Source organism: Calidris pugnax, unplaced genomic scaffold (genome assembly GCF_001431845.1).
Source record: "Calidris pugnax isolate Ruff unplaced genomic scaffold, ASM143184v1 scaffold219, whole genome shotgun sequence".
NCBI lineage: Eukaryota > Metazoa > Chordata > Aves > Charadriiformes > Scolopacidae > Calidris > Calidris pugnax.
Genome location: NW_015094507.1, coordinates 14,304,210 through 14,331,703, shown reverse-complemented (window position 1 = coordinate 14,331,703; position 27,494 = coordinate 14,304,210). Strand labels below are relative to the sequence as shown.

The following is a 27,494-nucleotide window of genomic DNA, read 5'->3' as shown; positions in this document are numbered from 1 at the left end:
TTTACTTAAATTTTGTATAGCAGCACAATGAAAACCAAATGAGATGTGACCTTTTCAATTGCTAAATTCCAAGTAAGCACATGAATGAGCAAAACCTGACAGTAAAACCTTTTAAATTCACAAACTCTGCTGTTTGGCAGGAAAAGCTTGAATTCAAACCATAGACACACCAGTGAAGGTCAAAACCATTGTACTTCACTTTTGGATCTTAACTACAATGCCAAATTTGGCCAGTCCAAAGAGAGATTCCGATTTTAGGTGGGATTCTCCATAGCCTGTAGACTATACGCATAACTACAGCACTTCAGATAGATTTAGAGTTAGGTGGGAGGAATCCAGTTCTAAGTTCCCAGTTCTTTTTCCTGATATTCCCTATGACAGCCTGATTCTATGTCATTGCCATAAAAGTTGCCTCCACAAATGCCACCACATTTTCCCCCTACCCTTCAAATACACTCTATTCATTTCACCTAAATACTGATGCCTAAATCAAGGATCTGGCTAAGGAATCTTCCTTCCGTCTTTGGCAATGGAGAAAAACAGGCACCTCCAGTAAGTAATTAGTTAACTTGTCTTAGATGTTTGTTTTATGAAGAGCAATTTGAGGAGCCGGTCCCACTGTCTATGAAGGGCTCCAAGACCAGACCTCAACAGCTAACTTCAGACGCCTAAGCTAAATAAATGCTGCCCCTCGTTTCTCATCACAAAGAAAACGACCAGCAAAACCAAATCCACATACTTATCCCAGTATAAACATGCTGTTATAATTTACTATGCCAGTACCTTGCAAGGTATTTGTTCACGCAATTTAAACTGCACGAGGCATGACACAAACTACACTGGAGACATTTTACCACAACTTTTGGCAGGCAGAGAAAACAGTGTCAGTGAGAACAGTGGCTATGCAGGATCTGTGTCCACACAGAGAATTTTACCAGCAAGAAATACAGAAAGGCTAATGTCACAGCCTCCACAGCACGGACCACTTTCCCCTCCTTGGGTGGCCCACAGTCCTCTGCTGTGGCTTGGGGCAGGAGGTGGTGGGGGCCGATGGCCAAGGCTTCCTCCACTTGCCCTGGGGTGGGAGCACTCCCATTGTGCAGTGGCCCCAGTCCTTACCAATGGCAAGTCAATCTCGTCTAGCAGCCAAACAGGCTTTCAGAACACTGAGGCTGACCTCTGATCTGTTCAGCCCACCCCTCACTGCATAACAGCAGTGTAATTAGATTGTGAAACCATGTACCTCATACTCCACTTAGTCTAAATTTCATTTCAGTAACATCAGTTACTGAAACAGTCTAAATTTTGTTCTCAGTAACATCAGCTTCTAATGTTGCTCATATTTCCACGAATACGCTGAAAGCTCAGCTTATGTTTTTAGACCAAAATTTATCATAGAATCATAGAATTATCCAGGTTGGAAGGGAACTTTACGATCATTGAGTCCAACCATTAATCTAACACTGTCAAAACCACCACTAAACCATGTCCCTTAGCACTACGTATACATGTCCTTTAAATACCTCCAGGGATGGTGATTCCACCACTTCCTTGGGCAGCCTGCTTTGACGTTTGGTGTGTGACCCAATGCAGGCAGGAAGCAGGAGCAACCACAAAAAACATGGATAAAAGGCATACCTTGCAGAGCAGGGAATCTCCAAAGCAACAGATGGGTAGAGGCATGCAAGCAGGGGACACAGGCACTGCAGAGCAAGAGTCCTTGTTAGCAAAAGAGTGAGAGAGCAAGAGCTCAGACTTGCTGTTCCCGCCTGTATTTCAAGGGTTCAAACAGGCATTGCTTTTCACTGTGCTTTGATCTCTTCAACAGCAGGGCAGGAATCTCGGGCATGTTTGATAAGGTGCCCCTGAGTCCATCACAGGCCTTCTTTATCTAAGTGTGGATGTTCTACTTGTCGAGCACATAAGATGAAACAGCAATTAGGGTGGTATATGTGTTTTGCAGCACACCACATCCGAGTCACTTGAGCATCTTTACAGTCCTCCTCACCGATCTTCTGATATTTTCCCACATTTGATAACCCTTTCAGTGAAGAAATTTTTCCTAATATGCAATGTGAACCTCCTCTGGCACAACTTGAGGCCATTTCCTCTTGTCTTATCTCCTGTGACTTGGGAAAAGAGATGGCCCCCCCTGGTTACACCCTCCTTTCAGGGAGTTGTAGAGAGAGAAGCCTCCCCTCAGCCTCCTTTTCTCCAGGCTGAACAACCCCAGTTCCCTCAGCCTCTCCTCAGAAGTCTTGCTCTCCAGACCTCTCACCAGCTTTGGTGCCCTTCTCTGGACCCGCTCCAGCCCCTCAATGCCTTCCTTGCAGTGAGGGGCCCAAAAGTGGACACAGTATTTGAGGTGGGGCCTCACCAGTGCCGAGTGAAAGGGATGAAAACTGGCCATGCTGTTCCTGATACAGGCCAGGATGCTGTTGGCCTTCTTGGCCACCTGGGCACACTGCTGGCTCATATTCAGTTGTCGACCAACACCCCCAGGTCCTTTTCTGCCAGGCAGCTCTCCAGCCACTCTTGCCCAAGCCTGTTGGGTGTGACCCAACTGCAGGACCCAGCACTTGGCCTTGTTGAACCCCATCCCATTGGCCTCAGCCCATCGATCCAGCCTGTCCAGATCCCTCTGCAAAGCCCTTCTACCCTCCAGCAGGTCGACACTGCCACCCAGCTTGGTGTCCTCTGCAAGCTCACTGAGAGGTTCATTCAATCCCCTCATCCAGGTGGTTGACACAGATGTTAAGGAAAACTGGGGAGCACCACGTTCAGCCCTCACCCTGGCAGAGACGCCAGCCTCACAGTGGCAGGTGAAGCCCGCCTCACCGCTGACTGCACGGTTTCCTCTGCTCTCCGGGCTACGTCCACCGGGCTCCAGTTTCTGGAGTCAGGCCCGCGTGGGGAAACTGCTTTTTGATTTGTTCTTGGTTTTTTGGTTTTTCCCTCTCCACCCACCCCCCTCCCTCGCGCTTTCTAATGACCGTGGCGGCGGCGGGGGAAGCGGCTGCCGCCCGGCAGGTGGCGCTGCGGCGGGCGGCCGCGGCCGAGGCGGTTTGTCCCCGCTCGCTGCCCGTAGCCCGCCCGGCGGGGCTGACGTGTAGCGGCGAGACGACCATGGCGGCCGCCTGGGAGGAGATCCGGCGCTTGGCGGCCGATTTCCAGCGGGCGCAGTTTGCCGAGGTGGCCCACAGGTGAGTAGGGCGGCGCCGGTAACCCGCCGCCGCCTCCGGAGCCCGCTGCCGGTCGCTGGGGACAGCCTGTGTCCTCCCCTCTCTCGGTCCGCCCCAGGGCCCACGGCCCTGACACACAGCGGGGTCCCGGGGAGGGGGGGGGTGAGCCAGGCATTCCCCGCCTGCAGCCCCCCCTTTGACCGGTGTGTCAGGGCTTGTGAGCCCCGAAGGGGGATGTAGGGCCCCCCAGAGAGTATGTGGAGGTGCACAGAAGTGTGTAACCGCCCTTAAGTTCAAGCTGCTGAACATCCTCAGGGCTGGTCTGTTTCTTCCTGACCTGGGGGTTGGGCCCTTGAGGTTGTTGCCCAGAACCTGGGTTTGTGTATAAAGAAGCCCGACAAAAGCAAACAAAACAAAACCAAACTAAGATTCAAAGACACGAATTGTGTAAACACAGCCACTCACCAGCAGGTGCAGCCTTACAGCAAAAGGGGCTGACAGCTGTTCAGGGGAAGAGTAGAAGTCTCTTTGGAGGGGTGGCCCACATAAGCGAAGCCATATGGATCGTTTTGGGGGCAATAAGTAGGATCCTGAAATAGGTATTTTTTTGTGAAGAGCATTCCCTTTGGAACAGCAAACAATCTTCACTGTATTTCCAGTCTTTAGTAATTTTGAAACGTCAATTTAAAGATAATTTTAGCAAGTACTTACATAAAATAACTGATTATTCTTTATGCTGTCGATAGATTGTCGGAACGGAACTGTATAGAAATTGTCACTAAACTGATTGCAGAAAAGCAGTTGGAAGTAGTGCACACACTTGATGGAAAAGAATATGTCACTCCAGCACAGATTAGTAGGGAGATCCGGGATGAGCTTCATGTTGCTGGTGGTAAGTATGGTGTTTGCTTCTGTGCTGTAGATTTGGAAGTTAATTTAGCAGACTACATAAAGAATTTGAAAGTTTTCTTCAGCACACTTACTTGCAAAAAAGAGCTTGCCTCCTATTGCTTCATCTACACATGAACTCACCTGCTATTATTTTATTTTCACTTCAAATCTGTATTAAGCTTTTGGGTGAGCATATCAAGATATGTTGTTACTTGGTTCATTTTCTCACATGCAGAATTTCTGGAAGGGGTCTTAGAATGCTTTTGAAAGAAATTTGATATTTTAGTATGGTTAAGTGTCTGGCCCAGATGTTTGGTTTAGACTTAGAATTTCAAAATAATTCTCCTTTCGCATCATTAATAATAGTAATATTTTTTAGTTGTTATTGACAGGTCTTTTATTTTACCAATATGAAGAGCCATCTGCTTTGTAAGACCTGACATAGATACACAGGGAAGCAAATACCTTTCACACTGCTTTTTTTCAATGGTTTTAATGAGAAGACAGTATATTGCACTTCTAGTTACACTGAAGGATTGATTTCACAACATTGTATGTTTAGAAATTAACTTCCTTATGCGTTCATACAGATTAGTCATTTTCTTACAATTACCACAAATGTTCCTCAGTTTGTGTTATGCTGTCGTGTATCATATCAGTATGATAGCTCGAATTGAATTTAAAGTTGCTGGGTTTTGTTATCAGCATCATGCTAAGGTAGAAAGTTTGGCAATCTCCTTTGTGGTACTCATGGACTAGTGGTCACATCCAGATCAACATCAAGGCAAAAGCTAACTGGGAGGGAGTTTGAACAGTGCTTTTTGCTTCTGCAGGCTCTGTATGTGATTTTCAGCAGGGCCACAGGGTAGAACAATATGGGGTACCTTGCACTGACCACCCATGATTTCTGTGATTTGACAATATATAAAGCTGAAGCTGGTTTAATTGATCTACAAAAAAAGTAATGAAGAAATATTTTATACATGATGGACTATGCTATATTCTAAATTGGTTCAAATATGCTTTATATACTAAAAGTGTACTTTCTTTTTTTTTTGAAGGTCGAGTAAACATTGTTGACTTACAACAGGTAACTTTTTAGTAATAAAAAACGATATACTTCTTTCTTTTCTTCACTATGTGTATTGTAAATATGGAGTTCATCAGTTATTCTCCAGCTAAGTTATTTTTTAAAAGAGAACAGAATTTATGATGAGCTGGTGGCTCATGTCAGAGGACTGCAGATTATTTAATCCGCCCATTTACTGCTTTATTGAAGGCTCCTCTCTGCTTAATGATAATCTGCAACCTCTGAAATCACTAAAATATGCGTATTTTCTTTCTGAACTCTTCCTTTGTAAACTAAGGGGGACAAACAGAAAAGAAATATGTTTCCCATTTAAATTTAAATCTGCAGGAGCATGCATAATTAACTTTGCATGCTTCTTTGGGTCTTCCCTCTTCCTTCATTAATCTCTTGTCTCCACTAATCTTTATCCTCCAGTAGTCTTCCTCTGTGACTAATTTTGCCTTCTGGCTTGAGTAAAATTACTTGGAATAAGAAAACCTTTCTGAAATACAGTTTAGTATTTTCTGTTCATAGCTTCCTGGAATTTTTTATTATATTTTTCTTTTAACCTTATCACAGTTACAAAGAGAGTGTTTTCTGCCTAAAGCATTGCTGCTTTATTCCAAATCATAGATTAACTGTATATATGTATGCAATAGTAGAAAAAAATAGAAGCAGCTTTCCTCAAGACATAGCAGTGTGTAAGTATAATATCTGAATGTTTGAGAATTAGTTTCAATTTAAAGTTCTGATAAGAGGTTTTGTTGGGTTACTTTTTTAGGTAATAAATGTGGACCTTCTGCATATTGAAAACAGAGCTAACGACATTGTTAAATCAGAAAAAACTATTCAGCTTGTACTGGGACAGCTTATAAACCAGTGAGTACTTTCAGGAGCAACATGTATAATTGAGATTTCTTTCATTTTTTTAAAATGCAGAGTAAAAGCGATAGCCAGCCTTGGTTGCTTCTGAAGTGAAATACATTTTTCTTGACTGCTCCTAGGCTGCTTGGTGATCAGTCCTTCCTTTCCAGATGGTGAGTGAGGCCTGTCTCACCAGAGCATCCAGTGAATCCATGGATCAGAGGCCTTGCTGAGTGTCTCTGCCCAGTATCCTGCACTTAAGAGGCTCCGTGTCTTACCCAGCGTCTTTGTACACAGCAACCAGCTCTCATGTGCTCTGTGGCTGTGCTGTCTGCCACAGCGATAGACAAACCCTCTTGTTTTTCCCCACCTCTTGCTTTGCCTCACAAGCCTAAGATGTACGAGCAAGTTATTTCATGGCATTCAGCACACTAAGAACCACTGAAGTAATACTCTTAGGGGATTGTCTCTATTATTGATTGCGCTGCAGGATTTATTCTTGGCAAAGAATGTGAAATTCCTGACTCTCTTGAAATAATTAATCTTGCTCACTAAAGCTGTTTCTAAGTCTTATTGACATATAATGTTTTCCTGTTCCTGCTTTTTGATAGTTGCATACAAGCAGATAAATGACCAATTTTAATACTAGGTATCCAGTGAGCAGGCTTTTTTAAAAACCTCACTTTTTAACTGACATTGTTATTCATTTAAAATAACTTTCACTTTATTTTTGCAAAGATGCAGCAGAAAGAGGTTTAGTGCCAGGTCAGTTAATAGTTCAGCATGTGGATAACAGGTTGATCTTGAATTTCACACTTAATGTGTTGGGTTTTTGTTTTTTTCTTGTTTTTAAAAAGGAGCTACCTGGATCAATTGGCTGAAGAAATAAATGACAAACTGCAGGAAACTGGCCAGGTGACAATATCAGAACTCTGCAAGGCGTATGACCTCCCAGGAGACTTCCTGATACAGGTGATGCATGCCACCAACATAGCAAATGTGGAATTGATTGTGTTCACCTTCTTCTGTGATCTTTTCAATGTCTGTGGCTTTAATTGTAATGAGCTGCTTGTCATTTTAAGCAGAAAAGTATTGGACATGTAAAGGCTGCAGTGTAGCTGCTACTCACAGATTGAGGTTGATCTTTGCCTTTTCACTTTTGGGCAACATTTCTTTAGAATCTTTGTGATTATTAAGGAACAAATTAGGATTAGGAGTGTTAGAAACAGGTTAGATTGGTGAAAGATCTGAAAATGTCTTTGTTTGAAATAAAAGATTTAGAGGCAAGTTGGGTGCCCCATCCCTGGAGGTGTTCAAGGCCAGGTTGGATGGAGCTTTGAGAAACCTGGTCAAGTGGAAGGTGTCCCTTATTGTGCATTCCCAAACCATATTTATTTCTTCTGTAAAGCATTCTTTCATCATTAGATATACATACATCTGGTAGAAGAGGGCATTGTTAGGAAAGGTGAATTCCCTGGAGTTTGGAATGTGGGCCATAAATGGCATCAACTTTCATGTCATAAGACACATTCTCAATGTACCTAAATAATAATTTCCACTTGTAGTCCTCATTTCTGAATATTTTGTCTCTGTTAGCTAAACTAATTTGCTGATCTGTTAATACAGATTTTTTGATTAATTTTTGTTTAACATCTTTAATATACAGTTTTAGCAATCATCCCAGCTTCTGTTTACAGGCATTATCCAGGCGTTTGGGCAGAATTATCCATGGACAACTAGACCAGGAAAACCGTGGGGTGATTTTTACAGAAGCCTTTGTGTCCCGGCATCGAGCGCGCATTCGTGGTCTCTTCACTGCAATTACTCGGTAAATTGCAACACCTGCAACCACATACTATAATTTTTTTACCACAGGTTTTTATGGACCAAATTCATTTGTGATTGAAAAAGAAAAGAAAATAAAGACCTATGGGTAGATTTGTCAAAGTGTAGTTCAGTTCCTGGGGTGAAATATTGAGTTCTATTAGATTCAGTTTTTTGAAATGGGGGCCTCCTTTTGAAAGGAGAACAAGAAAAGTATAACAATATACCACATCCAACATACTTATGTTTTTTGACTTAAAAAAAGCAATAATCAGCAGTTCTTTTATTTGTTTGGAGAGTATCTACCTTCATCATCATTCATTTGCTCCCCAGTCAATTGCATATTGATGTTTGCCCAACACATGTGATTATAGATGATTTTTTCTTATTAAAACAATAGTCTTCTGGTCACTTTCTATGAAGGGAAAAACTTGGGACAGCAAAAGTTTCCTTACAATAATTATCATAGCTTTGTTACAAGGTAAAACTTCATAGTAATTCAAAGTTAAAACCTTGTAAGCTGTGTTAAACACCAGTGTAGCACCCTGGGGCCAAGATATTATGTAGTTTTCTCCATCTGGAATAACCTCTTATTTCTAGTTTCTCCACATCAATTTCAGGTCATTAACTTTGTTGGTTTGTTTTTCTTTTATGCAAGGCCTACACCTGTAAGTAACTTGATCACTCGGTATGGATTCCAAGAACATTTACTTTACTGTGAGTTTCATTCAGACTGTTTTATATTTCTGTTAGTTAATTCTTTTTTCAAAAAAAAAAGAGGAAACCTGGAATTGATTATGTGAAAGTAGAGTGTTTATATGATTTTATTTAAATGCTAAGATTTTCATTTTTAATGAATAAGCTTGTTGCAAAGAACAAGAAGGTAAGCAGAGAGATATTATAGTGAAGCTAAAGTGTTTGTTGCCCTCAAGGAAAAAAGACCCAATAAAACAAAAAAGAAATACTGGCTTTCATGAGAAGAGACAGAAAGTCACTAAAGGATTCTGAAGACCAGCAGCACTTGGTCAGCACACAACACTAATGATGCTTGAAGCAGCATTTTGCACAGATGGGAAGGGATTGCTGGTAGTCAAAGAAAAGCTGCAACATTAGAAATGAGAAACAATTAACCAGTGAATAAAAGTTTCAGCAGTTGGATAGGAAATCTTTATGTATTTCTATTTTAAAAAGGAAATGCAGAAAATAAAAGCAAACAGTTTAAGGATATGCTTTATCTCTCAGCATATAAAGACATTTAACTAAGAGCATAACAGAAGTTCTGCCTCTGCTATCACAGAGAAAAGTCAATAAATAAAATTCAGAGCTGTTAATGCCATTTGGCTACATAAAATCTGTCCCCTTTTTGTGTGCTTCACTGGCAGTCATGTTCAATAGCTGCTAGCTCATAGAGGTTTATCTACACTATGGGCATATCTAATAAAAAAAATCATCGTTAAAATGTAGTATTTCTTCTGGAACCAGGTTTTTCTGTGTAGGTGAGCTAAGCCTCCACATGCTGTACTAAGCATGTTAAAATGTCCACTGCTGCTCGTATTTAATGAGGAAGGAGCTGTACCATGTGATACCATTTAATGTTCTGTTCCAGGGTAAAATCTGTCTTTTAATGAAATAGAAATCAGCACAAACTGAAGGTAAAAAGGCCATTTAGTAAAGAGGAAAATTTAAAAATTGGCAGAGCTTGGCAGTTGATGTCACTGAGTTTTTTAATATATCTAGTGAGTTATGAAAAGGCATAAGCAGAACATAGAAGACAAATCAGATATTCCTGTGCACCTTTAATAGATTGCAAATGCCTTATTTAGCATCAACAAAGGCTTAATACTTTGGTACTACCAGTTGCCAATGTGTTCTTTGTCAGCAATATTTGTGCATTATCAGGAGGTTATTAAGGACAACAACTGTGTGAACACTGTAAAGCATGAAGATGGTCACCAGTAGGAGGTGGTCACATTTACACAGTTTAGGTAGTAATTTTTTTATGTCATTTTAGTGTGTTCACATCTCTCTTTTTTTCCATCTTGGTTATCATGGAAGCAGTGAATTCGAAGGGAACATTATTAATAAAAAGCTCATATATGTTATTATCTGCCCAGAGAAAGATTTCTTTTATAACTACGTTTTCTAAATTAAAAGCTCAAACTGTCTAGGTATATGTTCAATAAAAAGTGTTTTGATCCTACCATTGTGACTCACTGTTTTGAAACATTGTATCATTTCCAGAGCTTTTATCAAGACATTCTCATAAGCCTTAAAAATAGTTGATAGAACTTGGAAATGTTTCACTAGAACAAGCACTTGTATTTTGGTCTGCAGTTTCTTTCAATTAATAGTAAAAAGTAAAACAACTAATGGGTGGGGAAAAAAGAAGAAACAAAGCAAGGGAAAATAATTGCTGTGTTTTGATTAATGGATATATCGAAGTGGAAAATGTTGCTTCATTTATTTTCTTCTCTATTTTCTTCTTGTAGCTGTGCTAGAAGAACTTGTTAATACTGGTCGTCTAAAAGGCACCATAGTTGGTGGGAGACAGGATAAGGCTGTGTTTGTTCCAGACATCTATGCCAGAACACAGAGCAACTGGGTGGATTCCTTTTTCAAGCAAAATGGCTACTTAGGTAATTAATCTTTATTCTCATAGATAAAATAAAACTAGTTTAGGTTATTGGTCCTAATATAGCTAGTGTCTAGAGCGAAGCCTCACAAGAATACGTGGAAATCAATGCAGTAGTTGATACTCTTTGTTAAAAGAACATCTTGCTTATAATGATGTGTGTTGCTTTATCACAAAGCACCGTGTTTCAGCAGAGCCATATTGCTAAACAGTAACTTTATTTCTCACAAACAGAGTTACAAATGCTAATTTTATTACTGTTCTGAAAACATTGCTTAGACTGCTCATTGTAGACTTTTCAAGATGATCCTGTTTGACCCACATGGTTAGAGTTTCAGTCCAGGTGTCCAGATTACAACCAGACTTTGGCTGTTAATAGTCCAGATAGCCAAGTGTGCAGTGCCTTTTTGAAAGTAAGATTTGTAGGACTGGAGTGGGTAGCACTAGTGTCCTGATCTCAATCCAAACAAGTTAAAGCTGAGCGATGCTGGACGATGGTGTTTTAAAACAGGAGCTATGGGAAAATGTGGACCTGAATAAACAGAGGAATGTACCCTTATGGTCCCAAAGGGCCAGTCTCTAAATAACAGTTAGTCTTGCAGTTTGAAAAGGTTCAGCATAATTTACTGCAGTAGTAATAAGTGTTTCTGTAATATTGCTTGACTGATAGAGTATCTGTCAAAGTCTTTGAATGTTTTCAGAACATCTAAGTATAAACTGGCAAATAGCTGAAATGCTTTCTTTGTGAGGCATTGCATGATTCTATGAGTATATTGGAGTAACTTTTGAAAACAAAGTATTGTTATATACTGTTAATATTGTTCATGTTATATTAGAATACTTTGGAAAGACAGAATTGCAAAGATAAACTTAATGGTATAAGATTCTGACAAAACCATTTTTTTTTCCAAAACTCAGACCAAAGTCATGTCCATTATTTGATCTTTGTATTTCTGATAATTATGTTTAGGTGTAGCTTGTACTGAACTAAGTTTTAGGTCAGCATCAGCTGGAGACTGCATTTACTTGTATAAAAACTGTATGTAATTCTTCCTTTCCTGCTTTCAAAAAAAATTACCACGTAAGATCCAGTATGTATATGAAGGTACTTAAAGGTAACAGACATCTAATTGTTTTATAGAATTTGATGCATTGTACAGACTTGGCATCCCCGACCCAGCAGGCTACATTAAAAAAAGATACAAGTCCACACAACTCCTATTTCTGAGAGCAGCTTGTGTTGGTCAAGAAATTGTGGATCAAGTTGAAGCCTCTGTAGAGGAAGCCATCAGCTCTGGAAACTGGATAGATGTAGCAGTAAGCAATCCTTTCAGTTGTTGTTGCTGGATTTATTTATCTTATTTTTGTGTCAAATAATACTTTATTGAAACTACACATTGGTATAATAAAAATTCCATGTTGCCAAAGAAGAATATTCAGTTTAAGTAAAATAACAAGTAAAAAGACATTATTTGCCTTTAAGTTGGCCTGAATAAAAACACTGAAAGGACAGATCAGTGTATTGCCATGCATTTTCCCAGAGGTAACACGTATTCTAGAGTAATGTTGATTTGTGATGTTAGAAGATTTGTAGCATTTACTCTTAAATCACTAAGTTTAATTTTAAAATTGCAATATATTCTAAACCGCTAACAGACGTCAAATGGGATGTCTGTGGATTCTCTTTATCCACATACAAGCATGTCTGTCCATTCTAGAACAGATTATTGTATGTAAATGATTTTGATTTTCTTTATTGTAGACTCTTCTGCCCAGTTCGTTGTCAGTTGAAGATGTTGGGATTTTGCTTCAGCAAGTGATGAGATCTTTAAGCAAAAATTCTTCAGGTTTGGTCTTCAGTGACACCATTGTGGTCAGTGAGAAATTCCTAAGCAGCTGTGCTGATCTGTTTTCTGATAAGATGCAACAGAAAGCTGAAAAGGTACAGGTTTTTTATTGGTCAAGATGGAATCTGTGTTGATTGTTGGAGTACAGTTTATGTGACTTCCTATTTGCTGTTACCATCTCTTTACATCTCATCTGAAATACAGCTTGAGAAGAAGGGCAAAGGTGAAGAAAAAGTCTGTATATGTAATTAGTGTAATTTAATGTATATTCAATTGCACATAGGGAACAGTGTCACACTAACAGTATGATCAGATGCTGAATTTTGAAGAGAAGAATAAATGTCTCTTATGTGTTGCACTTGGAAAACATGGTGTTAGATTAGTATAATTAAAAATGGCCAATGGCTTAAATATTTTCGTATTTATCTTTTGTTGCTGTTTTTATCTTTTTGCTGTTAAGTGCATGTTCTTCATTTCAGGAAATGAAAAATAACCCTGTTAATTTAATCACTGAAGAAGATTTAAAACAGATTTCTGGTTTAGAGAATTCTTACACTAATAAAAAGGACAAAAAGGATGAAAGAAGAAAGAAAGCAACAGGTAAGCCATCAATATTTAGCTTAAGCCAAAAAAAAAGAGGCTTGTTTAGCATTGGAAATATTCAGTATAACCTTACTATATTTTGTAGTTCATTATTTGCTTCCAGTCCATTGCTAAAGATATTTAAGAAATAATCCAACCACTTATTATTATATTGTAGGTGTAGATATATTTGAGCTACATCCTTGAGAATTAATTTCAGATTTAGAATTGCAAAGTATCATAAAGATACCTTGAGTTAGTCTAACTCAAGGCAGGTGTCTTTAGAAGCAAGAAATCCATGTCCATTTCTTAGTGTATACGATATGGTCATGATGGAGTTGTGCAGTGAGGACTGTCCAAATCAGTAGGGGTGTTGGACTGTGACCTTTAAAAGTCCCTTCCAACCCAAACTATTCTGTGATTCTATGATTTGATATTAGCTTGGGGACCTCTGTACCATTTTTTATTACCATGTAGATAAACTCTTACTCTCTGCTTTTCAGGGACTCAGGATAATATTTCATAATAGATGTATTAAGATGGCTGTTTTTTGAGAATATTGTACATCTTTTCTGAGAATCCAATGCCAAACAATTTTCTGTTGTTTGCACACTAACAGTTATTTGGAGGTTCACACGATTTACTTTAAGGTATTTCCTGGGTTAAATTAATCCCAAATCTTACTCCATTTGTGTGGTGGCAGTTTTGAATAGATCTTAATCTAAGGAAGAATAAAATGTGTGGGTTTAACCCTTCCAGATCTTTTACATTTTTAAAACATTATTCAAACAAGACAGTATTTTGGGTACCCCAAAACTATGTTCCTCTCGTGTTGCTACAGCACAGCTGAGCAGTCTCTGTTGAACTCGCATCCAGAGGGCTACTGAAAGTAACAGAATTAGAGCACTGATGCCTGTAGCTTAATTGAATATATTCAACTGAAAAATAAAACATGATATTCTACTCTTAAAAAGGCCATTACTGAGTTGACGTGGAACCTAAACTTACTCTGCCATAAGAGACAGCAGATTTTTCTAGGCCAGAGCTGAAGCAGGGGAGCTTGAACTTTAATTGAACTGTCATAAATAGAATTACTTCAGTTTCCAACTCTCTGAGGAGTGAGACTCTACTGAGCATGTGTGACTTGTCTAGACACATTCATATCTGCAGGTTATATATGCTGCACCATCAGAAAGCACTACTCTGAAGTGGGTTTTTTATGGACTCTTGGGTGTACTATCTTAAAACAATCAACGTCACAGTTTAAGTATTAGATGTTGCTACTACATAATGGCAGAATGTGGCCAGTGTCATGTAGCCTATCTTAACATCTGTATGTGACTAGATCAGTATTTACTGTTTAAGTGTAACCTGACGTGACGTAGTGTTAATGCAGTTCATTACAAATATGGATTCTGCCATATATTGATGAAAATTTTCAAGTCAAATTCTCTATTGTCTATTTGTCATACTATTTGCACCAGTCTGTTACAAAAAAGGTATCTGTAGAGGCATGTACTCTTGTAATCCTTTGTGTACATTACAGTCCATGAATCCTATTGTCATAAAGTACAGCTTTTTCAGGCAGTAGTCTCTTCTGCTTCATCTCTCTGTGGATAAGATCTTGACTGCAGGTTGCAGCTTTTTCTATATGGCTATAAAGTGGAATATACAATGAAGGGGGTTTGTTTCCAAAGTAACTAGTACATTGCACAGTTGACAGCCAGCTTGTATCTGCTCAGCTGAATGCAGTCACATTTCAAATAAGCTCTCACGTTTCAAAACCAACTCTTTCTGGGTTTGTTTTTTTTTTTTGGAGAGGTCACAAACTCAGGAGGTCCTAGAAGTACACCATGCACTGATAGCTGCAAGTGAACTAGTTTGCTGTCCCTGCAAAGAAGTGCTTAAAAATCCATTTATAGCACAAAACAGATGCAGTAAGCTTTGTGAATAGTCGCATCTTGTCTTTGTGTTTCCTTTTCTTAAATGATAGTACTGTTACATAATGTAGTGATTTGAAATCTTGGACCTTATATTTAAATGGAAAAATAACTACTTTTTCAAGACTTAGTGCATGTATAAAACCAATTATTCTGGAGTCTAAATTTCTTTCAAGTGAAAAAAAGAAGGGAACGAGTTGTGATAAAGGGAACAAACAGCAGAACATCTTACCTTGTGGAAAGCTACTGCAGGTTGAGATCCAATCTGCAGTCTGAATACATGGATTGCAGCACTATGAACTGTGTAATTTGTTATGTTTGTCAGAACTGGAACATCTCGTTGCTTTACAGGCATGTAGGAACAGTCGAAAAAAAGTTAGTGTTCTAGTTAACTGAATGCATGCTTCCAAGAATATTTTGGATAAATGCTTACTATGTAGGATTCTTTCTCTGAAAGTTAACAAAGTTACATTATCTGGAATATATTTGAGTAGCTACATTATTCAGCATCATGGAATAAAAATACTAAAAGCTTACCAAGATGCTATTTTCAGCCAACAGAAATTCTGCCATTACGTTACGGACACCAGTATCTCATCTGTTTTCAGATGAAAAAAGATATTGCTCCTTTTTTTTTTATTGATATGTACATTTTATATGATTAGTATTTGTATTTATGAATGACGTTAGCTTAAACAAAGCTTTGACCCAGTTGCACATTTTTCTTAAGAATGAAATTTATAGTCCTGTGATTCTGGCATATGTATTATGGGTTACTTTTAGCATCAGGTTGTGGTTTTTTAGTTCAGCATTAACAAGTAATGCAGATAAATTTCCATAATATTATAAACTTTTAAGTGCTTGAACTTTACTGTGTATTAAGCAAAAATTTCTCCACCAGAGGGCAGTGGAAGCGTGAGAGGAGGAGGAGGTGGAAATGCCAGAGAGATCAAGATTAAGAAAACCAAGAAGAAAGGTAGAAAGGATGCTGACAGTGATGAAGAGTCACAAGCAACTAGCACAGGTTTGTCATTTTATTTTGGACACTATGTACTCATGCTGACATGTTTTTATCACTTGCTTTTCCACGTCTCTGTTTTTCCCCAGTGTATTGGTAAGGTCAAGCAAAATGTCAAAGAATTTGATAATACTATTCCATTAGAATTGTATCAGTGGCTATGATATTTCTATCTAAAGAAATGGACATACTGTATTCGCTCAATAGTATAACTCAGTCTTTAAAAAAGAAATTTAAGTAAAGAAAATTAGAGCAGGTGATTTTGTTGTTGGGTTGAGGGGTTTTTATTTGATTTTATGTAGGAAATGCCTTTGATTTTAGGATGAATATTATACTTGGTTTCTTAACACCTGCATGATAAGAGGAAAAGTTCTCATCCAGTTCCAAAGCTTAATTAGTTAAAATTAACAAATCATAGCAACGAAACAGTACTTAGATGTTTTTCCTTGTAACGATAAAATATACAGTCAAAATAAAGTGTTATGTTAATATTTTAAATAAGGTTCATGTTGATGTTGCTTAACTGAGACTCAGATTTTATACAGTAGCCTTAGGTTTGGGGTTAAAAAAACCCCATCAACCTTGTGAAATCCTTCAAATAGGAGCATTCTGTTTGGTTTTGGCATTTAAAAAAAGCTATTCGGTCTTGGTTACATCATCGTTTCTGAACTAACAGCAGTTTGAAATCTCTCACCAAGAATGTATGCCCTCATGCTACTTGTCTGTTACAGAAAATAACTTCTAAGTGATCAACGGAGAACTTTTTTCGGTTTTTCATATGTGTAAAATTTAACTGTCATGTGTAGTCATCCTTTTTTTGCATTGTTGGTAATGCATTTCTTCTGTGGAAGTTTGGATTTTGAGACATTTCAGTGTCTCATGCCACAGAGTAACTGCAGCAAAGCTAAGTATAGTGTTTTCTCAATGAATGTTGCTCGTTGCTGCTACAGGTAGGAATAAGCAGCCAGAGTTCCCTTTCATGTCACAAGAGGAAATTCAGGATGTTTTAAAGACTCACATGCAGGATTGCCCTGAAGAGCTGATTACAGAACTTGCTGAACATCTGATAAGGTAATTTCAGTAATTCAACTGGAGTTAGAACGTCTGTGTTTTACTTCAGATTAATCTTCTCTTCGATCTGGTTTTTTGCTTAGAAAAAAATGTTTTGCTAATGGAGGTAAACCTCAATATTCTTTTTCTATACAGTTCCATGTACTTGTTTAAGTTTCGTGTACTTGTTTAAGTATTAGAAAGCCGTGCTGACACAGTAATGAGAAATAATGCTTCTGCTTAGCAGTAGGTGGTTCAGCAAGCATATTTTCAGGTTGAAGGGTGTCTTTCCATCTCCTTACACTGATTGGGGTTTCACCAATCCCATCTTCTGTACAGTCCTTGGTATATGTACATGTTCCCTGCCTTTTGTGGCTCTGCTGGTATCTATGTGAAGTGGGTAGCAGGCTGGGCCAGCACACTGATCTAAGCCAAGATGAATAACTTCTTTTAAAAGGTGTTCCCTACAAAAGAGAGGATGTGAATATGTGCGTTCAGGGCAAAAAGGACATGATAGGACTGTAACTGCCCAAGCTTGAATAAACTTGGAGCATGGTGGTAACTGCATCTTTAGAAGGGCCTGTGATATTTTAATGCAACTTAAGTCTTCTCCTCCTACAGCGCTATTTTTAGAAATCTTTTCTCTTTCATCTTGTTCCCAGTTAGGAGTTGTTATGAGTTGAAACCTTGGCAAGCATTTACATACCATGCACACAAATGTACAAAAGTACATTTTAATTTCTTAGTGCTTTCTTTCTGATTTCAATTATTTGCTTTCTATTTATCTCACCATTCTGTAGCATTCACGTCCCATTCATTTACTGTGTAATGAGGCAGCTTTCTCTGTTGCTGATACATTAGGAAAAACCTTCTATAGTTTTACACTTTGCTTCATGTTCCCTTTTTCTTCTTTCTTCTTCCCTGTTCCAAGACCTTTAACAAAAACTTACCAGGAAGTTGTGCGCTCTGTTTTTACGTCTTCAACGTCGTCCTCTGGAGCGAGCAGAAGACAGACCATGAAGGACTTGCAGGAGGAATTCTCAAACTTGTACAACAACATTCGGTTATTTGAAAAGGGAACAAAGCATTTCACAGGTACAATAAACACATACTTTAAAACATTAAGGTGCTTCTTCAGGGATATTGAATTTATTCCTGAATCTGCATTCAAGTTCAAAGAAGAACAACAGTTTCAGAAGGAAAAACTTAGAGATGTGTCTATGCTGCCTAACATTCACTTTATGCTGGAGTGCCTTGCTTTGCACACTTACTGAAATACGTTCTCTTTATGTTGTGTCTGTAGTCTGTCACAGGAATCAGATAACTCTAATGAGTTACTTTTAATCACTTATTTCTTTTAACAGATGAGACTCAGACTAACCTTGCCAAACATCTGTTGAAGACTGTCTGTACAGACATTACAAATCTTATTTTCAACTTCCTAGCATCTGAGTCAATGATGACAACAGAAAATTATTCTACAATCACAAGTGAGGTACACAGATAACAGTTCCTTTTTAACAGTCTCAAGTAGATTAGTGGTAATATTTAATTTTAGTATTTAATTGTCTTCTGCATAAATATGCCTGCAGCTAAAATGGTAATTACTATCATGGATTGTTTCTATTCCTGTCTCATACAGGGCCGGACCAAGATTTTAGGTAAATTGCCAGAAGACACCAAAGGTCCTTTAACTAAACTGCATACTTCTCTGAATGGCAAGGTAAAGTGATCCAGAATCTTTGAGTTCAGATTTTCCATTCTGCTGATACGATGCTAATAAACAGCTGATGTACAGAGTATAGTACAGAACTCCTGCTGCTGTGAAGGATGAAGGCAAAATAGTCTTTGGAATTTGTACAAGTTGGTGAGATTAAATACATTTCCATATCTGTGAATTTTAAGAGGTGGAAACGTGATCTTATATTTTGATACTGATAGTCACCTGGCTCTTTGCTTCCAGCTGGAATCCAAAGTATCTTTTACGTGCAGGTGAGAAAAAGTAAAAGCTGAGAGAGGATCTGCCAGTTTAAAGTGGTTGATGTTTCTTGTGTTTTGTTCCTGATTGTTCTCCCATGTATTTCTTAACTGGTGAAACCCTGGATATTAAAAAAAAAAAAACCTCCAGATTATGCGCAAGGCCATATGTTTCTTAAGAAAAAAAATCTGTAAATAATTGTAGAACATGTATTCCTTTATTTAATTTCATTTTTAAGGCTAATGGATTATAGTTAGTTTTAGTACTTAAGTATATGAACTATTGGAATATAAATAAAGGTAATTTCTACTAAATACTTTTTCTTTTCTTCCATATTTTACTCCAAACATATTCCCAGTCATCTGTTTGTGTGATTAATTGTGAACAGTAGTTAACCTTTTTTATAGTCTTCTAACATAGATTAAATATTTATATCATTTTTTCATAGAGCATAGAAGATTTTCTTTCATGCCTTGATTCTGCAGTGGATATTTGTGGTGTTATGGTGAAAAAAGGAGACAAAAAGAAGGAAAGGTACCTTAATTTTATTTATTCTGTGGACAGTATGTGAAACGTTGCTCTGTTGCTGCTCAGATGTCAGATGGTTAGTTTGGTAGCAGGCACACAGGATGTGGGAGGCAGTCTTTCTTTCCAAACTGTTTAACTGAAAAGTACAAAGCTGAGCAGTCCTAATTCCACGGGGGAAGGAGGAGGGGAGGGTTCATATTTAGCTAATTTGCTTGACTGACTCTTTACTACAACATTATCAGTTTATAAATTCCCTAGGAGGCTTTTCAAAATCTGAGCTACACCAGTGCTAGGTTTTTCTTCTTTTATATAACGTGGAATGTCACGTAAAGAACAGTCAAAGAAGAAAATTAAAATTAATTGAATTTAGATATGCTTTAGATATGCTTTATCAACTACTATAAGACAGAACAAGAAACTTATCTTTATATAATGTATCCCTGTTCCTTAGGCAAGTCCTGTTTCAGCACAGACAAGCTCTCATTGAACAGCTGAAAGTCACAGAAGACCCAGCACTTGTTTTGCACCTGACATCAGTACTGTTATTTCAGTTTACAACCCACTGTATGCTTCATGCACCAGGAAGATCAGTTCCACAGATCATTAATTTCCTGAGTGGCAAGATCCCAGAGGTATTCCTTTCTAGCTTTTTAAGGGGAAAGTACCTTCTTTCTGTGACAGAACATAAAAGTTATGCCTTATACTATTTCTGCTGCGTAAGACTGGCACCTTTGTGTGTCATGTCTAATCATTATGTATACAATATACAATTTCTCTGATCTGTATTGTGTTTCAAGCCTATTATTTCAGGAATCTGTCTGCAATATCCTTTTATTAAAAATAAAAATCAATCAGTTACTAGTACTGTAGCTTTTGCATAGAGACAGCCATGTATTGGGAGATGTTATAATTCTTCTAACTGAAATTTTTTTACACTCTCTTTCCTCCCAGCTAGAGCACAGTTGCTGTTTAAACTTTTCTAATTCAGTTTTAAAGAAAGACGTACGTCATCAAAAAACAAAAACATTCAAAGTCTGTATTCTAATCTGCCAAACTGGTGGTGGTTACTCAGTGCATTGCTTTCCTGCTTCAGTGGTTAATAGTCCTCTTCTTGCAGTATGGATACACTTTCAGTTTTCTTCCTCTTTGAATGTCTCTCAGAATTTAGGTTGCAAAATGCCTTGATGGAAATATATTTATATATCACTAACCCTCTTAAGGCAAGAATGGGAGAAAGCTTTTTTAAAAATACAATCTTTAATTAAGTATCTGTGTACCTTCTCCATGATACTGACATTCTTTTGGGTTGTTTTCTTTTTTTTTTTTACCCTCAGGATCAGCATTCTCTGTTAGTCAAATACCAGGGATTAGTAGTGAAACAATTGATCAATCAGACTAAGAAAACTGATCAGGGAGACGGTGACACGAGAGAGAACCTGGAAGAGGAGGAAGGAGCGGATTCCATTCGAAAAGAGCTCCAGGAAATCACTACCTCTATCAAAGATCTTGTTCTCAGACCTAGAAAATCTTCTGTAACAGAGGAATAAAATTACTGTTCAGTGCATCCACATCCATGAGACAGTTAGAGTTTGTTACTTTTTTATGCTGAAGGGAAGGATAGCAGAAAATGCTTGACAAACTTTAAAATTCAGCTTCTAACAATTGGAAATCACAGCCAGGGGACACGGTTGTTGGGTGGTTGTGGCAAATGGAGTTTTGTTGTGTATGCCTACAGTGTACGTGTAATGCACATTAAATGTAGATGTGACAGAGCACAGTGGTGGACACTTCAGGTATGAAATTTTTGCTTTTTAATTGGCATCTTCATATGAGGCCTCAAGAAATGGTTATTCTTCAAATAACTGTGTCCTGTTCCATACACACACAGACTTATCGTTTTACTTCTCTGATTTGGATTTATAGGATTGCATATAACTGTATATAAGCCTGTATACCTTAATTTCAAAGGGTAGGTTTGAAACATACTGATACCTAATAGTATACCAATGAAAGATCATTTTTACTTTTGATATCATTAATGGATATTCTCAGCTTCTGTTCACTGGATCACAGCAGTAAAAACACTGAGTACAGGCGTGTATTGCTAAACTTAGAAGTGCCCCAGTACTAATGTGAGTTTCTAAATGTACTGAAAGCTTATGAAAATCAGCACACTCATACTATTAATGTGTTCTGTTCGTGTCCACAATAGCAGGTCATTTAAAACTTGAAGCTGGGACAGAGGAGGTGATACCCTTTTTGCACTGGTGTTTTGGGAGTGTTTCTCCTGCCGTGTTTTACACACTGTATGTTCATTCAGCAGACACTTCGAGTTCTTAGTCTTGCATTCTCTCAGCTCCTTGAGAGAACTTGTGGCATTCTGCTTATCCTCTGAGTTTCTTAAAAAGAATTTAGTTTATGATCTTTCTACATAAACTTTGTAGAGTGAAATACTGGCTACAGTGTTTCCCTCAAGTTTTTTACCAGCCTTATTTTTAAGTGAGCGGTACTTTATGTCTTCAGGAAAGGTGTAAAATAGAGTTCTGCCACTGTTAATGACATAATTCTTGAATGTCAAATATACTTCTAACTTATTTTTAAGAGATAAGTTAATTTCCAAACCAAAGATATTTTAGATGCATTACTTCAGTAATGCCCATTAATTTCATGTGTGTAATTTCAGGTTTTTGCATAAAACAAAGTTTGATTAGTAAGAGAAGAAATAGAGTTCTATTCACTAAAAATGTCATTTGCCCATTCTTTCCAAAATTCTTGGATGCTGAAAGACAGCAAGCCCTAATCTGTTCAAATATTTCTGTTTTCCAACAGTTCACCTATTCTATAAGCTTAATAATAAATATATCCAAACCCGAAATTGCAACAAATTAAAGCTGAAGAGGCCAAGTACGGAAGCTCAGAAACAGATTAATAAAGATTAAGTCAATTTTGGTAAGGGAAAAATGGAATTTTATACATATATAAAAGGCAGTAATGTTTAACAATGTTCATATCAATGCTGATCTTTTACCAACTGTAAGGCAAAACAATTTCCCAGTGGTAAGGCAGAAGCAAAGGTAGTTGTTTCTCTTCCCTTGGCTGGAGACTAACATCCGACAGTAAAGAACAATGAGGAGTAAGAGATGAAAAATATTCAGGCTGTTTAACTTTGTTTAAGGAATGGAGTTTGCATACAGGGAATAAGTTTGATTTCTTGTTATCTAGCCAGAAAAATTATTAAATTCCTATACTGAATGTAAACAATTTTGTATGACAGTGAGCTATTTTGTAAATAATACGCCATATGACATTCTGTATGCAAATTTGAAATTATTTTAATAACATTAAATGATGAAGTATTTAAAATGCATTCTGTTGACTTAACTGATGGCTGATCATCGTGCAACTTGGAGCTTTCAAACAGCAATTGGTAATACGCACCGTTCGATTTAACATGCCATTCGGAGTGTCCCTGTATTTTTGTTTGATACTGGTTTATGCTGGAATAATCATGAACTTGTTATAAAATTTACTATATCATGTGTTAGACTTGCTGTATTGTAGCCAATGGTATAAGAATGATAAGAAAAAATATATTCTTCAAAGTAGATATGAGGGAAGCAGTAAAATTCAGAGATACCTTCTGGCTACTAACAGAATTCAAGGAAACATAGGTTGGAAAACTTCTCAGATATTTTTGTTGTGTAAAATCAGTCTTTAGTTCATTAAATAGAAGTATTTTGGAAGAGAAAGAAAAGGAATATTCACAATTTCCTGAATATTTTGCTAATTCGTGGCTTTTTTTCCTCTCCCTAGGAGGAATGTATGCAGGAGGAGGAGTAAGCCTGTCTTAGAAAGCAGAGGTTCAGTTTGCAAAGCAAAACTGCCCTTTGGAGCATCTAGGAGAATGAAAGGCAATACAGAGTATGCAACTTAACCCTTTTACTTAGGTTTTGAGCATTTAGTGTCAGCCTCTCATGCCCTTCACCTACAGCATTTAAACACCACCGTTATATTTTTATAGACTTATAAAGCTTATGTATATATACACAAATATTTATAGACCTCTTTTGCTGCTGCTCTCAGCAAATTGGAATGGGTGCATTAGCCACAGGTGCTTGGGCTCAGTCACAGCCTTTCCTGTCCCTGTTTTTAAGTGGCAAAATGTGACGTTTGTAGCTGGTTCTGCACGGGTCTGCTGGAAATAAGCAAACTGTTGCTCTGTTAGAACTGTCAGCCTTCTTTCCAACTCTCTTTGTTTGGCAGCTTCTTAAAAATCTAACAATTGGCACAAGTTTCTGAGTTTCTAAGTAATAGCTCTGGGATTTGTTGTTTGTGAGAATCCATCTTAGAGCTTCCTCAGATAAAACCATAGTACTCCTGTTCTCATGAGCAGGCTACTGATGCACTGGTGGCTGCCTCAATATTTTTTTTAGTAAGTAACAATCACATTTTCCTGAGGCCAGGAAAATGGAAATTTCTACAAAACTGGGTAGATTTTGGGTTGGTTTGTTGGTTTTTTGTTTGGTTTTTTTTTTTTAATAGGAAGTTTAGTACTCTTGCAGAAGCCACAAGAGTGACTGTACTGGGTCAGATGGAAGGTCTGCGTAGCCCAGTGTTGTGTCTCCAGCGAGGGCCAGAAGTGGATGCCTAGGGGAGAATATAAGAAAAAGGCATGTGGTGATTTTTCCCTTGAGTGCTTTTTGAGCCTCCAAATATGCGTTTCTCAAACTTTGAGCGATGATTGTACTTTAAACATAGAAAACAGCAATTATCTGAAGCTTTTTGGATAAACAGGATACTTGTGAGAGCAGAATTCCTTTCTCTGCAGAACCAAATAACAAAACATATTCAGTAAATGCCAAAGATGTTTTCTCAGGAAAACAACAAGTTAATTAATTAATTTTGTTAAGGAATGCCTTTTTATAAAAAAATTGCAAGAAAAAATTAAGTAGAAAGAGCGACTTAAGAAGTTTGAAGAGAAACACCATTTGGTTTTTTATTCCTTTCGGAATTAAAGACAAGAGGAAGCTATTAATGATTCTCATTCTGGACTGAAATTCAGAACTAACATGTCCTCTCCTCAATCTGAAAAAAATCAGCTTGAAAAATCAGCATAGAAGTGTTTGGAATAATTATAGTGTGTAACAATAGGAGGGAGGATTCAATCTAGTTTGAGTAGATGACAATGTCTACAGAGGTTTAATAAACCAGTCAGCTACTAATAGAAGTCATGAATTCTTGGCAATAATAACGAAATGATTAATCTGATATAGTACCTTGCAAGGTACTACCTAGACCCAGATAACCTCCAGGACATGTTGTCCACATTTGGCAATTTTACCAAAGTCTTCAGATAACGTAACAAATCTTTAAACCATTTTAAAGTTTTCTTCCCTCTTCTGTCTGCAATATAAAGCAGTTCCCACCCTTTTGACATTATAGACTAAATGATTCAGATCTACTGGCTCTTGTTTGTGGAAAAATCTGCCTGGAGGTCAGCTGTGGTTCATACCACAAGCAGCCATCCTTTTTTTCACTCTGCATAACTTCAGACTGCATTTTTAAATGGGAACAGTATCCTTACTTTCAGCTGCAATTGATTAAGGGTCTGCATGGAGCCTTACGCAAAGTCTAATCACTTCTGTATGCTCCGTGCCTGCAGTAGACTGTCTGGCCACTGTTCTGTCCAAGCAAAAATAAAAGAGATGACAGCAGTTCAAAGAAGCCCAGAGTGGAGAAATACTGAGAGAGAATCAAAGACTAGTTTGGGTTGGAAGGGGCCTTTAAAGGTCATCTAGTTAAACCCCCAATCTAGAACCCAGAGGAGGCTGTGCTGCCCCTCTGGTGGTAACACCCTGTGAACACCTTCCTGTGTGCTGGGAGAGAATCAAATCATTCCAGCCCAGAAACTGCTTTAGTAGTGTCAGAGGAGTTCTGCCAGGTCCCCAAAAGTCTCTTCTGAAATGGAAAAAGTGTTTCTCCCTGCCCCCCATTTCCTGTACATAAGAGTCAGGCTTTAGTCATCATGACTTTTCTATTTCTTTTCTGATTTACAAGCCCACATGAGGTCTTGGGTTCATTATGTGTGGACCAAAGTATAACTGGGAATGAATGATGATCCATCTTTTTTTTTCTTTTTCTTTTTTTTTTTAAATTTCCTTTTTTTCTTGTACTAAACAGTTTGGGACTTCGGAGGGGTTTGATTCTTTAGGTTTTTTAGCAGAAATACCTTTTTCCTTTTGAGAACAGTCTGAAATATGTTCCTTTAAGAACCTCCTACATGGTATGTATTTGCAGTTTGTAAACACAGTATGTCAAGGAATGATTTGATTCATCGGTGAGGCAGCCAGCTATTTGCATGTCATGAGGTCTAAGGGAAACAAACTGACCCTCAGCCTTCCTCCATCCAGCCAAATTCTGATGGGACCCTCAAATAGCTCTGGCAAAGTGTTCTGTTTCTTTTGGACTTCATGAATGCTTGTTTCTGTGAAGGCGTGTAATTATTTCTTCCTTTATTTTGCTGTACAAGTTACCAAGAGAAGCAGCTTAAACCCAAATGTGAGTATTGAGGCTCTTTTCTATTATTCCTTTATTTTTTAATGTTTAAATGTGGTAGTATAGAAGGTGTCTAATTTAATATTTTGAGCAAGTAAACAGGAACTTTCTTCTTCAGGCACAAACCTCCTCATTAAATTAGCTGCAGATTTCTACACATGTATCAATAATATTTGATTTTGTGTACCAAAAGAAATACCACACTTTTTTGGATGCAATTGTTTTCATTTTATTAATTGGCTAACTCATTAATTTGTGGGAAGATTTTTTTGGGGTTTCCGTTGCAATGAGACGAGGATTAATTCTGTGTACTCCAAAAAAACAAGCCTACCAAAAAAAAGTGTATGCTGCTTCCTGTGACATTTGAATCACCATTTTTATTAAGCTTTCAAAGCTATTTGCTATTGTGAGAAAACTTTCTAGATAGTGTCTTTTCTGATAAGGTAAGTCACTTTTTTCTACCATAACTAATTTTAATGCCTAACATGGATTGTTCTAGCTTTTTTATTGAAGTAAAACCAGTTTACAAGCTGGTGTTTATAGCACTATTTCAACTTGTTATAAAAGTCAAGTATGACCTCCAAAACCTCCCTCTATAAGACACTTTGTTTTATCTTTTAGCTGTGACATTTTTAGGATCATAATTTTGGGTTGGAATTTGAAGAGAAAGGGTGTACTATTGGAAGGATATACCACTGTTTATTGAAATGATGTTGGAAATGTGTGCCTATATTGCAGAATTTAAAAAAGAGGTATGGGTAATAGGAGAAATATTCCTTAAATTCAAGTCTGTGTATGTTAAATGAACTGCTACCTGATTTAATAATGGCAGCCTTTTTGATAATGAGGTTAAAATTAAATTTGGACAAAACTATCAAATGTAATTTCCATTTGAATAATATAAATGTTTGAAAAAATGTTCCTTCAACTGCCCCTGTTTCCAAAAGGTCTGGTTTTGTATCTGGAGCTGAGCCCAAGATCTCTTACAATTAGAAAACAAAGTTTCTGGTGCCTTTTCTTGTTTGTGGTTAATATTTTCACCCATATATTTCTTATGTTTGTGTGATGAGTCAACATTTCTAGAGCATTTTAACAGAACAGGCTGTAACAGATTTTATGTATTAGCTTTATAACAGATTGCTGATGGTCTTGCCATGTAATTTTACTGCAGTGTCACAAAAGTCACTTTGATTCAAAGTTGTGTAATGAGTAGAAACTTAAGATGGCATGTTAACCTTCCTCTAGGATTAGAGCAAAACGAAATCAAAAGCTGCTTGAAAGAGATTCTGATCCGTTGTGACCTGGGGTATCTCCAGGTTATTTGCAGGCAATCATATTTTACCAAGTGTATATTTTTGGTTGACTCAGGAAGACATATGTTCTGTGGGCTATATCCCAATAAGCCCAGCTTGCTTCGTTTTTTGCAGTATCTGAGTTTTACTTCTCAAAAAAAAAAAAAAAAAAAAAAAAAAAAAAGATAATCATTACTACTTAAGGAACTGGCTAAATTCCCCCACATTCGACTACAATTCCC

The 27,494-nt window shown here is 37.7% G+C and overlaps 2 protein-coding genes across 3 annotated transcripts in view; both read left to right on the top strand.

Annotated features, from left to right (window-relative positions):
- The first annotated feature begins 3,100 nt into the window (after positions 1–3,100).
- Positions 3,101–22,768, top strand: UFL1 (UFM1-specific ligase 1). The gene is made up of 19 exons (XM_014964754.1): positions 3,101–3,203; positions 3,929–4,074; positions 5,135–5,163; positions 5,924–6,021; positions 6,864–6,978; positions 7,704–7,834; positions 8,489–8,547; positions 10,320–10,466; positions 11,604–11,779; positions 12,225–12,404; positions 12,789–12,909; positions 15,733–15,855; positions 16,800–16,920; positions 17,831–17,994; positions 18,264–18,394; positions 18,542–18,622; positions 19,326–19,411; positions 19,857–20,037; positions 20,740–22,768. The coding sequence occupies exons 1-19, from the start codon at positions 3,127–3,129 to the stop codon at positions 20,950–20,952; spliced, it is 2,379 nt and encodes a 792-aa protein (XP_014820240.1). The 5' UTR covers positions 3,101–3,126; the 3' UTR covers positions 20,953–22,768.
- A 2,153-nt stretch (positions 22,769–24,921) lies between these two features.
- The window catches only part of FHL5 (four and a half LIM domains 5), a 32,782-nt gene continuing 30,209 nt past the window's right edge, over positions 24,922–27,494 (top strand). For both annotated transcript variants that reach the window (XM_014964774.1, XM_014964773.1), the window contains exon 1: positions 24,922–25,963. The gene's annotated coding sequence lies outside the window, so the exon portion shown is untranslated. The remainder of the gene's footprint in view (positions 25,964–27,494) is intronic.

Bases quoted from the DNA above. Each gene is read 5' to 3' on its own strand.
- UFL1 (XM_014964754.1), top strand. From the start codon at position 3,127: ATGGCGGCCGCCTGGGAGGAGATCCGGCGCTTGGCGGCCGATTTCCAG. The intron at 8,548-10,319 runs GTGAGTTTCATT...TTCTTCTTGTAG, and splicing joins CCAAGAACATTTACTTTACT to CTGTGCTAGAAGAACTTGTT. The intron at 12,405-12,788 runs GTACAGGTTTTT...TCTTCATTTCAG, and splicing joins TGCAACAGAAAGCTGAAAAG to GAAATGAAAAATAACCCTGT.